The 15000-nt window shown below is 39.7% G+C and overlaps 1 protein-coding gene and 1 long non-coding RNA gene across 2 annotated transcripts in view; both read left to right on the forward strand.

Annotated features, from left to right (window-relative positions):
* The window catches only part of LOC138003122 (uncharacterized), a 29565-nt gene extending 16861 nt beyond the window's left edge, over nucleotides 1-12704 (forward strand). The window contains exons 4-11 of the mRNA XM_068849073.1: nucleotides 657-853; nucleotides 1220-1312; nucleotides 2223-3116; nucleotides 3691-3902; nucleotides 5405-5445; nucleotides 7598-7694; nucleotides 12263-12485; nucleotides 12603-12704. Coding sequence (XP_068705174.1) covers nucleotides 657-853; nucleotides 1220-1312; nucleotides 2223-3116; nucleotides 3691-3902; nucleotides 5405-5445; nucleotides 7598-7694; nucleotides 12263-12485; nucleotides 12603-12692 — 1847 coding nt within the window. The 3' untranslated portion in view covers nucleotides 12693-12704. The remainder of the gene's footprint in view (nucleotides 1-656; nucleotides 854-1219; nucleotides 1313-2222; nucleotides 3117-3690; nucleotides 3903-5404; nucleotides 5446-7597; nucleotides 7695-12262; nucleotides 12486-12602) is intronic.
* LOC138003125 (uncharacterized) overlaps nucleotides 1-15000 on the forward strand; it is a 315129-nt gene that overhangs the window by 187578 nt on the left and 112551 nt on the right. The window lies entirely within an intron of this gene.

A 15000-nucleotide genomic window follows, 5' to 3' on the forward strand; every position in this document is an offset into this window, starting at 1 on the left:
CATGTACACAGGTCCTAAAACAAAATGTTCTATTAACTTGCCTGACGCATTCTACAAGCACCTGGACAGAACCATACGATATCACTAGCTTTCACAACCTTTTCTCTGTACGCAACCCTCACTTTCAAATATGCAAAAAATATTTATCTATCGCACGAACCATCCATCCTTCCCCCTCAACTGCTACCAGTACGCCTACAAACATATCGAACTCACTCTCCTAAGCTCCGACAACCCCTAGTTCTAAAAACTAAAACTCCATTGGTTTTTGTTTTCAGTAGGACAAGTTTGACTAGTTAAAGTCGGCAAAATCCAGAAGTACCGTGAAAACAGCTCGTCTTAAGTTTAGCGGGTTAAAAATGCAAGCTGTTTTCTCAAGCAAAAACCAGGGATTGTCTCGCCTTTATGACCGGAAATTCCCTCAAAGAGTTATACTATCTCGAGAGATGGTGTATAACTCATCCTCATAAATGCCACAGCCAATTACATTGCCCGTAGTGACAGAAAAAGGGAAATACTGGGTTGTGCTTTACCGCATAGACTGCAGTCAGATTACAATAACATAAATAACCGTTCATCACACTGCACATGAAACAGTAAGCAACCTACTTTGAAACTGATTTGTTCAACATTATTTCATAACTTTTTTTCTCAAGAAAACGCCAATGAAGAGGAGAAATTAGAATTTCTGAATGAGATTGAGCTCATGAAGGTACTGGGGAAGAGTTCAAACGTGCTGAATTTTGTAGGCTGTTGGACAGAGGCCACTCCACAGAAGACGCCTCTTCGTCTGATTATGGAGTATGTTCCCCATGGAGACTTGCTTCACTGGTTGAGAGCAAAAAGAAGTCAGGTAATTATGTTAGCCAAACATCATTAGTAAGCCAATTCCTATAGATGCATTGAGTATTAAGGGAAAAACAAAGAATATTACAACATTTGGATAGGAAAATTCAAAGGAATGTCCTACGGCGAGCTTCACTTGCATCTTAAAACTAAACTCATCTGGCCCCAGTTGTTCCAAGGGTGGATAGCGCTATCCACTGGATAACTCAATCGGTTTTCCTAGTGTTTATCCGGTGGATGGCGCTATCCACCTTTTGAACAATCGAGGCCTGGGTGTTAGCCAAAACAAATTGTATGGTTGTGACTTTGTGGGTCAATGAGGACCACAAACCGCTTTTTTAAGATAACACTTATTGCTTACTTGTATACACAGATTAGAGGTTCTACCTTGGGAGCTGTCGTTATTACTGAAAGCAAAAAACAGTATGCAGAAACAAAAGAATGCAACACAGCTACACTAGACCAGGTATATGCTTCTTAAATTTGATATGATGTTAAATCCAGGATGCAGACCTGATAGATCTTTATTCTCATTCCTTTGTGCCATTTTTTTTAAAAACTGGAGCAATATCAAATGCCTAAAACCCACAGTAAACATTATTGGATAGCCTTGTAGAAATTATTTGTCTGCAGCTAAAGCTTATAGATACATGTACCAACAGGCCATATAATTGTGATTCAGGGATGCAGCTAAGTGCCGGCTGCTGGTGAAAATCGCCGCTTGAGAAAAGGGTGATCGCCGGCTGAATCGAGGCTGCATTTTTGCCGTCGATCGAAGCAACTGAGAAGATCGCAAATTATTTTCTACAAAGTTTAAAAGTCATTCGATGTATTAACAAAAAAAAAAGAATTTCTGTTAGTCGACACGGAATTATCACTAGAATTTATCGATACTGGAAATGAAATGAAAGCGTTGTTTAAGTACTTTTCGGCGTGTCTTCTCTTTCCCTGTATTTGCCATCTTGAAGAATGCCGGGTGTTGTGAATGCCAGGTCCCTTTCATGCTCAGAGCACAAACGTAACGGCCACAACCGCAGCAGCTTCGACTTGTTATGTTACACCGTGCAACGCCTGCTGGAACTTTTTTGCAGAGCCGTTCCACTCCAACGTGTAACAGTGGCTTTGTGCTGCCATTGATAATTTTGAAGTGACCATGTAATCTGTTGTTTCACTTACTAGAAGAGTAATCGACATTTAGAGTTATAGAAGGCAAAGTAGAGTGTTAACATAAATTGATTTGACTGTAAAAAAAAAAATAAAAATAATGGCAGCCCAAAAAAGGATAATTAACTTGAAGGCTGAGGCTTAAATCAATGTTTGTTAACTCAACTGCAATGAATCTTTTGTTAATTTAACGGAATAAATTTCTCACTTAGGGTGGTGAAGCAGATGAGACTAAAACAGTTGTGTTGTATGGAAACAGCTGCATTTCCACATGTGCCCCAGAACATGAGGAAATCATCGCTTCTGATAACATTGATTCTGCATCACCTTTGATGTGCTTCCCCTGTACATCGACAGAAGATCACAAAGAAACAATCACCTCTAGCAGCAATGAATGTGTGATACCCATGATTGCCATTAGCTGTCCTACCACATGTGGGGAAGGACAGAAAAAGGCCCTCCCTTCTGGCAACGATGAATGCACAGTACCCTTTTTAAGCCTCCCTTCAGTAAGTGGAGAAGAATATGATGAAACCATCGCTTCTGGAAACATTGATCCTGCATCACCCTTGATGTGCTTCCCCTCTACATCGGCAGAAGATCACAAAGAAAAAATCACCTCTAGTAGCAATGAATGTGTGATACCCATGATTGTCATTAGCTGCCCTACCACGTCTGGGGAAGGACAGAAAAAATCCCTCCCTTCTGGCAACGATGAATGCACAGTACCCTTTTTAAGCCTCCCTTCAGTAAGTGGAGAAGAATATGATGAAACCATTGCTTCTGGCAACAGTAAAAGCACAATACCATTGTCCAGCACCCCTCCTGCTTCTGCAGGAGACGATGAAGGAGAAGACCTCATCGGTGATATCAATGATGAAAGTGGGATTTCTTTGCTCAGCTGCTCTTTAACATATCCAGCAGGAAATGAAGGAACTGACATCGCTGATGGCAGCAATGCGATACCTTTGGTGGTAGTTTCGTCATCCGCGTCAAACCAGGAAGATGTTCCCACCAAAAATATGGGCGATGACTGTGATGAGGATTGCGAGTCATTTGCTCCACTTGATCTTATAAAACTTGCCTGGCAGATTGCACGTGGCATGGTAAGCTAATAATGATTGGAATGACATAAGTCAATTTTCGCAAACCATCTGGTTGTAATCGCTATAATTGCTCAGCTAGCTTCAGGGTCTAGCCATAGCAGCAATAAGATCTCTCTTTGTGACTGGGAATCACGATTACCTAAACTCTATCCAAGTCAGTGTTGTAATATTGTTGTTCGCAGCATTAAGTGAAATCTTTGCATTGCTTAAAAGGTGGTTGATTGGTCCTTTGAGCTTTGTAATGCCTGGCTTGGCATATCAGTACATGTTGTTGCTCCCAGTTTATTTATGGTGTTCGGTTAGTATCATACTGATGAGATTTTTAGTGGAGTGGAAGTATTGAACTCCTATCCTTGTATAAACAAATTCTTTCGTTTAGAAAGTGCTAATACCTAACGCTAAGTAAGTCTATTTGAAGAAATCAATTATGTTCGGAGTCACTTTCACTGGATGTACAATTGGCGTGATATGATCAAGGCGTCTGTTTGGCCCGACGGTTTCTTGAAATTCTCCAGTTCCCAAGCCACTAGCCAAATCCAAAGGAATATCCATGGTTATTCTTTTTCGTTTACAGACCTATCTTTCCCAGAAGGGCCTAGTCCACAGGGACTTAGCTGCAAGGAACATTCTCGTGGGTCATGGTAAGAGAGTCAAGATTGCTGACTTTGGATTGATGAGGCATTTGTACCATGAGGTGTACAAAGTAGACACTGGGAAGAAACTGCCAGTGAAGTGGATGGCTCCCGAGTCAATTTTTGAAGAGATCTTCACCACCAGGAGCGATGTGTGAGTATTATGTTTGATAACTAACGCAATGCAGCGCGCGTGCAAGGATTGCAACAAAAAAAAACATGGCTTCGATACAAAAATCATTTTATTTGCTCAATGCATCCGTTATCTGTACTATTTTTCCTCATAATTGAACAAAGTGTTTTGATGGTTTTAGTCTTTTATGAGAAATGTATGTTAGAAACGGTAACAATGCACTGAATGCAAAGAACTTCGCAATTCGCAGATTTTTCTTTGTTATGGAAAGAACCCTGTTAAATGCAGGGCATGTGTAGTTAGTCAAAAAATTGCGATTGAATGCGGAAAGGCTCTCTCGGAAATACGCCTATTTCTCGAGAACCACTCGTTAGAATTGAACGCAATTTGGCACAAAGATACTTTGAAATACGTAACTGGAGTATTGAAAAAAATTTAAACTTTAACAGAGGAAATTCTAGATATTCCAGTGAACCTTCAAGAAGAGATAATTACAGATTTCTCTGTCAATTAAATGTTTATTAAAATAGTGTTAACTTGTGAGCATCGTTACAAGCTTGTTGCATGCAAATTATAAAGAAAATCTAACGACCAGTTTTTCTGCAAATAAACAAAACCGATTTTAAAGGCCTGCTTATATTTATTCATGTTGCCATGGCAATTGCATATACGTCAGCTTAACTATAAAAAAACCGAAGATCGTGTTGTTAACTTTTTACCTACCATTTTTGGGGACCAAAGGATCAAGGGTTTTAGAGAAAAAGGTAAATGAAACATTGGTAAGGAGTCAGGGTGGCTTAGTGGTTATCTATCGGGCCTCCCACCACTGCGAGCCGGGGTTCAATTCTGGCCTCGGCCAGCATATGGGCTGAGTTTCAGTCGATCTTAACCTGACGCGAGGGTTTTTCTCCGGGTTCTCCGGTTTTCCTCCCTCATCGAAATCGACTCGCAGCTATTTAACATCTAGCTGTGGTGCTGTGCTCCGACATCAAACATGGACTGTATAGCGGCAGCCAGAGGCGCATTTGTATGCTTTCAGTCCGATGTCGTGAGCCGCGCGCTTCGCAATTCAGTCGTCGACTGCAAGTAAGGGTGATTAGCACTAGAAATATTTAATTGTGTTCAGCCACCTTAAGTCAGTACTGAAACACAAGATAATCAATATTGTTACTGTATTTTTCATTTCCTATTTTCCCATCCCCATAATGCAATACGTCTTGTGGGGTCCTTTGCATAAAAACAATACAAGTTATTTACTGTTGGGTCCTGTATCATGCTTCAGTGAATTGGATATCCAATGTTTAACGCCCTCCCCCCCCCCCCCCAAAAAAAAAAGAAAAAAAAAAATTAACTGTATTATGGGATTTTTGAAAAAAGCAAATTTCATAGATTGTATTCAATGTTGGAGATAACCTGTCATCTTTGGTATTGTATCAATTAAATTTCACTTCTAATTCCAAACTACACACCAGCAGCAAAATGAACACTATTTGGTTTTGCTGATCCATTTGTTTTACTTGCAGTTGGTCCTATGGCGTGGTCCTGTGGGAAATCGCAACTCTTGGTCAGTGATAAGAATTATTTATACAATTTTAATTAATATATTTTTACCATACTTTTAGTCGTTTGCTGATAATGAGACTCGAATGCAAGAACATGTGTTTTGTGAAACTACAGTTATTCAAAAATGTGTGTATCATCTCTTCGATATTAGGATAACCTGGCCCTGGCCTGGCCCGGATAACTTTATCCAATAGATAAGCCTCCATCATTTTTTTTTATAAAATATACTCCACATTGCACAATTAAACGTTGGCCACTTGACTGGCTGACTGACTTGCCAATGAACCACTTACCATCTGACCCGTTGAACGAACGAGCAAACAAAAGAACGATTTTCTTTATTTTTTTGCACTTTAAAAGCCCATTACATAAATTGTTAGTGACAGAGTGGCTGAAACAGTATGCTTATTAAATTGAAGAAACAATTAGACTATTGCACAAGACCGTGTTATCTTTTGTTCTAACTTAGATGGCCATATAGGATATCACACCACATATCAAGTCTTATTCGAGCCACTTACGGAAACTAGAAATGAACCGATGATCAGTAATAGTAGTACGACTGAGTGGAGTACAATTAAGGGAGTAATCGTGCAAATGATTTCAAAATTGGCCGAACGCGCAGCGCGAGGCCGATATAATTTAGGAAGTAATTGTGGAAATGGTTTCAAAATCAGCCGAACTCGCAGCACGAGGCTGATTAGAAATTACGAGTAATAGGTACGATTAGTTTTAAAAGCTGCTACTGTCCTGGTATGCGAAAGTTCAGTTTGGTTTTCAGTCCTTGGCTTTAAATCGTTGCATCCTTAAGCTCCCTGTTCACGAAGTTAGGGAGAATGACCAAGAAAGATGAACTGGCGTTTCTAGTGCGTCTTGAAGGAAAAAGTGCATTTTCTGTTCACCGCTTGCTAGTTGGCACTTGTCTGTATAAAAAATTGAAATGAAAGTCTATGAGTTTTGTACTCGTGGTTCTCCGCCTTGCGAAACAATAGGAAGAAGTCCAATTTATATTATCATTATTGTCAGTCTACAGTCCATGAACCCGAGTCACCTCTCTTGGCTTGTGTCCAGGGTTTAAATTTTTCTCAGATTTCTCTGTACACAAGTGTACTTACTTAACTGGTATTTTTTCTTTATAGTTTAAGAAAGCAGGCTTGAATTTTAGTACGTTTTCGGCTATGTAAAGTTCCCTCTAGGAAAAAAAAACAGGTTGTTACTGATGATGCTGCCAATCCATCCATCTAGGCCCCGAAATTTGGCCATTACATGTACCTCCACGTAAAGGAGAAAAGAGATGCGTTGACAGAAAACAGCCCTTTCTTACACCTCAAACATTGAATGAAAAAACCTGGACAGGCTGACTGACAGATGGATGGACTCATGCACTGACTGGTTCGATGAGTAAAAGAACTAAGAAGAGTGAAACGTCTAGCCAACTGACTGTTTGTCCAACTGCCTATCTGGCTGACCTACCAAATCACTCTGACTTACTAAATGAATGCGTTATCAAAGGAGCTGGCTGGTTAACTACAACTGTAACCGACTTGATGAGTTACTCAAAGGCTAACTGGCTGACCGGCTAACATTGACTAACAGGCTGACTGACTGACTGAATGACTGAGTAAACAAATGAGGGAATGAACCAAATCTGGCCATCCAACTAGTAAAGCAACTATCCAAAGGACTGAGCGGTTGACACAGAGACTGAGTGGTTAACCAATAGATTAATTGAATAACTGACTGACAGGCTGAATGAGCAAGGAAAGAAATGAAGGAAGTTAGTGTGATGAATGAGCAGACTCACAGAAATTAGATCACGCAAACGAACGGGGAAACATACTCAGGTTTTTTTTTTGTGTGTTTTGTTTTGTTTTGTTTTGTTTTGTTTTGTTTGGGAGAGGGGGTGGGGTGAGGAGAGCTTAAACGTCTGTAAGATAGTCCAACGCCAAGGTTTATACGTGACCAATCCGCCACTTTTTCCTCAGTTCATGATAAAAATAGGCTTAACGATCTCGATTTTCCCAAGTTTGTGTGTACTTGTTTATTGTGAGGTTCAAATGTTTATGAAATCGGGGTTTTCTTTAGTAAAACACCTCGCTTTCTTTAAATGGTTTATGGTGTGCCTCAAGACATGTTATGTGAATAATTTACAGGGGGCTCACCTTACGCTCTGAAGAAACATAAAGAGGTCTTGGAGAGCTTGAAGAGTGGTTACAGACTGGAAAAACCTGACATCTGCACAGACCGTGTGTAAGTTCTCCCTAAGTAACTATAGACAGGAAACATCATATGAAACCATTTTTAGAAAGGTGCATGTGGTACATACGATCGAAGGAGGAATGTTTTGAATTTCATAGTGCGAGTGAGTTGTTTTATCTGTTTTCATGCCTCTTTGCATCCGTCTTCCTGAAACACAAAATGCTTGATGATAACTGCTAGGCTAACTACCAGGTAACACAGTTGAAATTTGTTGCGACTTCATTAGAATGTGAGTTTGAAAGAAAGACCTCCTGTCGTATCTGGTCTCGCAGAACTCAAAGATGTACAAAGCCACTGGCTTTGCCTTAGTTTCCATTTCCTCCGACTCACACTTCCTGAAACGACACAAGAATTGACTGGAGCTACAGTTACATGGATTTCAGAAACCGCCTTTAGGTATTTTACTAGTTTACCTACATTGTAGAAATGCTGCCGAGGGGAAGGGAGATAGTCAAGTAGGCTTGCAGTAATTTAACGACGGTTCGCTGGCGAAGCTGCAATAACGTTTATCACGGATAAAAGAAGCAAAAATGAACTACAGGTTAAGTTACCTCGAATTGGGAAAGTAGCTGCAAGCTTCTGTTGTAATTATAATCTTCTGTGTAACGAGCAATTTACTCACATTTATTAGGAACGAAGACTCTGGGACGTGCATCTTAAAGGCCCAGTTTCACCCATTCGGCATTGCGCCCGTTTGTTATTGTTTTCAAATGACGAAATGATTCCTCATTGGCTCTTTGCTTATCGCCGGTTTCCTCTGTTTCTTGTCGATTCGAAGCGCGCCAATTTAAGATTGTCTTTTTCACTTTCTTTGGCTAATAACTTGTATTGAAAAGTTTACCGCATCCGTGGTTCACGGACAGCTTTCTACAAGACGCCGCAAACACACCTGTAAATTTTTACGGGTCAGCACTGGACTCTAACGAAGAGGACAACGAGCAAGAAGGATTAGTCGTAACTACAGAGGTGAGACATTTCAAATGGCAATTTGCACGCGGCCGCGGTACTGAATTTATATTTCGTTACAACACCTGAATTGTTTCTTTCTTTTTCAGGGAATAGAAAATGAAAGACTCAACAGTATTTGTTCAGGGCAATGTGCACGGATGAGAGGAAGAGGAGAGTGTCTGTGCAAAGCAGCCGACCTCAGTTGTGCCGACGCTTGTAAATAATTGTGTCAAGTCCAAGTGCAAAAATCAGGTATGATAAAGCCGTATGATACAGAAGCTTACAAATGAATGTTCTATCACAATAATTTAACCATTCTTCTAGCGTTTATTTATATATTTTTTCGTCTACGGATTTGGTATCAACAGTATCAGTCACACAAAGAAGCCAGAAAGAAGCCAGGAAAATATATAAATTCCTGATGGTGCCGAGCGGTGGGACGTTCCATTCACGATCTGACCCCGGGATATGGACGAGTAGGTTCTTACTGGTCGGATTTTTGTCGGAACCCTTTGAAAAAACCTTTCCTACCCCTTCACTTTTTGTCGGTGCCTTTGAAAAAGATTCCTACCAGTCGAATTCTGATTGACCTCATCCATAGAGGGGTGGGGGGTGGGGGTGTCAACATCCATCGGCATTGCTGATGCTCAAATATGTAATGCTGGCATCTAGCCGTAAATCTCAAGCTTGTATAGGTTATCTTTATTCGAAAATTATCTTTATTTTGTGAAATTTCTTGCTAGGAATTCATTCAATCCCTGGATAACCCTACAAAGAATGACTTGCTGGTTAAATCATTGAGTATGGGCAGGGGCAGTTTGGACTTCGCTAAAAAGCTAGTTGCAGACAACCTACCCGAAGAGCCTGCACCTCCAAAATACCTACCTGTACCATGGTGCCAGTGTCAGGTTTGTGTGCCAATGGAAACAGAGGAAGAAAATGTCTGTTGCAAGAAACGGCAGTGCATCACTTCTTATTGAACATTTCATAACATTTGCTTGGACAGAGACATTCTTGAAGTGTGCATGAAGGCACGGTGTGATATCAGAGCTGATGAATTCCAAGGAAAGCTTACGCAAAGCAGCCTATCGTCAGTTCTCTCTCTGGAAATATAGGAAATTGGGTAGAGGGGACAAGACGAGTCCGACGTGCTTGTGCAGTAAGGATGATTCGACAAGCATTCCCTTCTCCTGGTGGGAGATACATGGGATTTCGAAATAATTGACATGTGAACATCTGTCACTCATGCTTAGTGCATATTATAAGCCTGATCAGAAACACATATTCCCTCCCATGCCCATTTTTACCTTGGCCTGGATCATGTTATTGGGTTGTCTGGCCAATCACTACTGATAGTCATAGGCAGAAAATGAACTTTATCAAGACGTATTTATTCTGTTACCTGCTATTTCTACACATTTAAAGAAACCAACTTATTTACTGCATATAACAAGTACTGAATTTACATAAAACTTTGTTGAAAAATGATGTAATTCAAAACTATTGCTTGCTTTTCTTCGTCATTATTATAAATTTATCTTTATCATTATTTATAAATTCATTCCATCAGCTTGCTGTAGATGTCTGTTATGAAAAGTGGGACTATTTCCCTGCTGATGCATCTACTAGGACGTAACATAGATATGAAACATTGTTTTGTTCAAACTTTTCCATGTAACAGGGAAAGCCCTTAGTCCATTTGTACTTCAGTCTGTAAATGTTAATAAATACATGGACATTTTAGAAACAGTTTCTGATGTAGAAAGATGTAGCATGCTGTTCCAATGCTCATTTTAGCTTCTTTTCAAAACAAAAAGGTCCTTTCATCAACTCTTCAGTTGGCGGGGGCTCCTTCACGCCAATAGTGTGGGCAATTTGCTTTGGGTAAGATTCATTCATTCTATCGGAAGGCAATGTGAAACTTCCCTCATACATGGAGCGCCTATGCAGCATTTTTGCTACAGGAAAGGGGAAGTAACTGAAAGATTTTTCTTCTTTCACAATTTCGGCATGAGATTTTTGAGACCTTTTTGACCATTTTCTATGGCCTTGTTCTTTTCGCGCTTTAGTAAGTTTTGATTTTCTTGACAAGTGCATGTTGTGGTTGATTGCAGCCAACGTTACTCTCATGATGAAGTAAGGATACCTAGTAGAAGGTGATCAGATACTACACAGTTATTACTTGCAACACACAAAGTAATTAAATAAATTGGTTTCACTGGATCCTGTAGTGGTTCTAAATTGAGTGTCGTAAAACCAAAACCAAATCAATTACTAAACAATTACCAGTAGACCTCTCAGCCATTCAAGTGAAACCAGAACAGAAGCAACTGCCTGATTACTATCAACACTCAATTGACTTCCTTCGATGACTGAAGTAAACAACTCCATTAATCTAAAAGCAATTGCTCCAGCAAAATAATCCGCTTCTTTTCCACAATTTCATTTTCAGACAGGCTCAAGGCTGTTAATGGTTACAGTGTAATCATGATTACAACTGCAGACCACACTACACTAAATTATGATGAATATAAAGTCTATAGAGCCTGCAAAAGACAGAGACACCCAGGCTTTTTCAACAATACTGCACTGTAATGTAATAAATCACATTTGAAAAAGGAAAAAAGGGCTGCTAGGACAACTATAACAGGACAATAACGAAAAAAAAAATTCAACACTTTTTATGATCTGAGATCGAGGGACAGGTGTGATAAGACTCATTTCCACAAGTTGTGTATACATGATAACCGAGATCGTACGAAGTCGAAGGTAACTCATCCCCACCGGGAGAAGGGTCTCTGTCAGCTCTAAAGCAAAATGTGAACACAAATTCCCATAAGTTACCGCTTCATTAGGAGCAATATAAGCTTAGCTTCCATCGCCCAAACAACGAGAACGCTTACTTTTATACGCGGTCGAAATCGAACGCTTACGTAAAGCAAGCTCACCTTCGATGTAGAAGATACTCTGCAAATTCGCCATCCGTGAACTTCCCCAGACTGACTTTCCTCTCTCTCCAAAGATTAAACACGGATTGGCGAAGACGAATATACTGAGCGGAACCCGGTAAACGGGGCCTTCCAACACGCGTAGTTCTCTCCTTATCCTCTTCAGTCACACCACAGCTACATGCTCACACAAAATGATCGAACTGAACGCCTTATTAAAATCTTTATCCGAAATATAGGTGAAAAGCAACAATATAATAACAAAGAATTCCTTTTTACATTAATTGCAGAAACTGAAATAGAAAAATAACTACGGATTGAAATGGATTTCGAAGTGATTCACTCAGGCGCGCAATGCATTAAGGGTGAAACTGGGCCATTAATTCCTCAATTCACGCGTAACCACAATTCCTTACGCCCCTGACCTTTCCGGGACCACAATTCCTCGCGTTTCGAAGAAAAAATGTGTTCTCCCAATTAGAGAGCTGCCTCGTTCGTTCGCTTCGGGTTCACTCACTGCGGAAGCAATTACAGTTGAAACAATGTAACATATCCTGTTCAGTAAGCTACACATGAATTAAAGGGAAACAGTGTTAGTAGGTTATGTGAAGATCATCGATTTTCCTGAATAAAAGAAAACTCCTTTATTTGTTCATCTTTAAGGTACACCTTGATGACAGATTGTTGGAACCAAGACCCAGATGAACGGCCAAGCTTTGAGCGGCTGTATAAGAGACTTGACGATATGTTGGAGGAGCAAGAGGAGTACTTTAGCTGGGACAATCACGACGAATCGAAATATTATTATAGCACACAGACGTCAAAGACAGCAGAGGTTGATGAACTTGACAACCTTGAAGTTGCAAACCTGCCGGATGTGTCCAAGGTAAGTTTTGTAGAACAAACTTCTTGCAGTTGTAGACTTGTGCTTGGCCTTGCATGACAACTGAATTTGTGTATTGAAGTTACCTTCAATCTTATGCTATCATACCTTTCATCTTAGCAGGGGTCAAATGCAGCAGAAGCCGATGAAGCAGACATCATCCAAGTTGAAAAACCAGAGAATGTGTCCAAGGCAAGTCTTATCATATGAGTTCCAAGCTGCACAGCAATGAATTGGTTCATTAAAATCACTTATGAAGCTCATTAAACTTATCCAATCATACTTTGATCTCATTGTTGGTAGGGGCAAGAAACAGAAGTTTAGGAACAGGAAAATCATCAGGCTGTAAGCACACAGAATGTGTCCAAGACGAGTCTTGGACACATTCTGAATGAATGATTTACAGTTGTCAGCAAATGCTTGCTGAGCATAGCTATGAATATTTTTAGTTAAAGTAACTTATCAGACTTAGCTATAAAGCTTTGCTCTTAGTCTTCTCGGTTTTAGATTTGCATTGTAGTCAGATTGCTGCTAAAGCTATTTATTTGTTTGTTTATTTATTTATTTATTTATTATCAAGTGAGATATTACACTGTCTAAGTACAACCAGCTACCAACCAAATAGCCAACTTTCAGGCACATGTTCTTACCGAGACCGACACATTTTAACAATTTAAAGCTCAAAGGTCTGCCTTGTCTTGACTTTGTTTGGCCATTAACAAGCAAGAAAAGAGAAGAATCTCGGACGACACCATTATCGTAACCTTAGGTGCACTCCCCTCGTCTCATGGTCCACTCTGCTCAAACAAACACAATGGCGTGCTTCTAGTCAGTGAAGGCAAGTTTACTTGCACTGTTCGCGAGAAGCAGGTCAGGCCAGAGTTTTTCATTTCTCTACTAGAAGGCATTTGTTGCATATGTTGGCTAAGTCATCCAATTGTTAAAACGTCAAAAAGCTGGAGTAGGCTGCGACATACTAATCATCATCATTATTTATTTACTTATTTTAATAGTTTATTTCTTCGCATGTTTTGGCAATCCGTTACACCCAGCATTCCTCTATTGTTACGCGTGTAGAAGATGACTGAGTGCTTTTAATAGGCAATTTTCACGATAGCGTCATTTGACTACAACCACTAGAATTCAGTTTGTTTTTCTTTTCTTATTTAACTTTTGTATTCCCAGCAGGCTCAAAAAACCAATAGCTCTATTTAGCATGGGACAAGCAAAATCTGCAGGATTCTGGTATTTGTAACCAAATGGCGTCATCATGCAAATGTCCTATTGGTGAAGCTAAGTTCAACTGAGCAAATATTTAAATTAACGTTACGAACGGACTTTCTCAACATGGCAAGCTCTTAATTAAAGTCGCCTACAACCCACTTCAGAAGTGCACATAGTTAGATCTTCGACTAATTTTGATATTAAACATCAAATGCCCCTTTAACTGTAAGCATTTTGCTTCCTGTTTGAACAACAAAGTATGTGTTAGGGTTAGCATAATATTCAGGTTATGGTCAATGCAGCTGATAATTTTTCCTTGCTCAGTGCAGTTTAGAGGACACTTAATAATGTTAATTGTGAGCATTTCTGGACACAAGTGATGTTAAAGTTCGGCAGAAGAGCAAGGAACACTTCTTGACGCTTATCAACATCGGCGTACATCTCAATTTGGTATAATTCTATAGGTGATTATTGACACTTCTCTGCGCTGATTGGTTGCCAATGAGGTGATTATCACGGGATAATCACTTAAGCGGTTTTTCAAAATGGCCGCAGGCGGAAGAGCAATGGGACAACATCGGCGTACATCTCAATATGTGCATTTCTGGACATATCGCATCCGCCACTTTCTGGGTTTTCTTTTTCTCCAGGATAAACTTTTGACGTCATGTTTTGTCTCAACAAGGCTTCTACCGAGACCCCAATCAACCTAAGGACTCGTTTAACTATTTAAGCACCTCTTCAAAGCAAAATTATAACGTGTTGGCCTTAAAGACTTTCGCAGTGTAAAGAAAAGAAACATTTTCAGTAAGATAAAGGGAGTATTCAACCAAAAGAAACACAAAATAAGATAGCTTATAAGTAACCATGCCAGGCCCTAAATTAGAAACAGCGATAGGTCTTGACGTTGTAAAGAAAAGGAGCACATAACGATAAGTACGATAAATCAATTTCTTAATTTTGGTGGTTTTTGTAAAAGTGCAAGCTGCACTTAAAGTATGTGCTCTGTTATGTTGTAGATGGTGCATTGGCATAATAAAAAAGAAAGTAGAGTAAAATTTCACTGCGTTATGTTTCTAAAGAAGGAGGGGAACAAGAAATACAAAATAAGTTAGCTTGTAAGTAAATATGCCAGGCCCGAAATCAGAAACAGCGATAGTCGTTGACATTTTAAGGAAAAAGAGCACATAACGATAAGTATAATAAATCAATTTCTTAATTTTGGTAATTTTTGTAAAAGTGCAACCTGCACTTAAAGTATGTGCTCTATTATGTTGTAGATGGTGCATTGGCA

Source organism: Montipora foliosa, chromosome 5, assembly GCF_036669935.1.
Source record: "Montipora foliosa isolate CH-2021 chromosome 5, ASM3666993v2, whole genome shotgun sequence".
NCBI lineage: Eukaryota > Metazoa > Cnidaria > Anthozoa > Scleractinia > Acroporidae > Montipora > Montipora foliosa.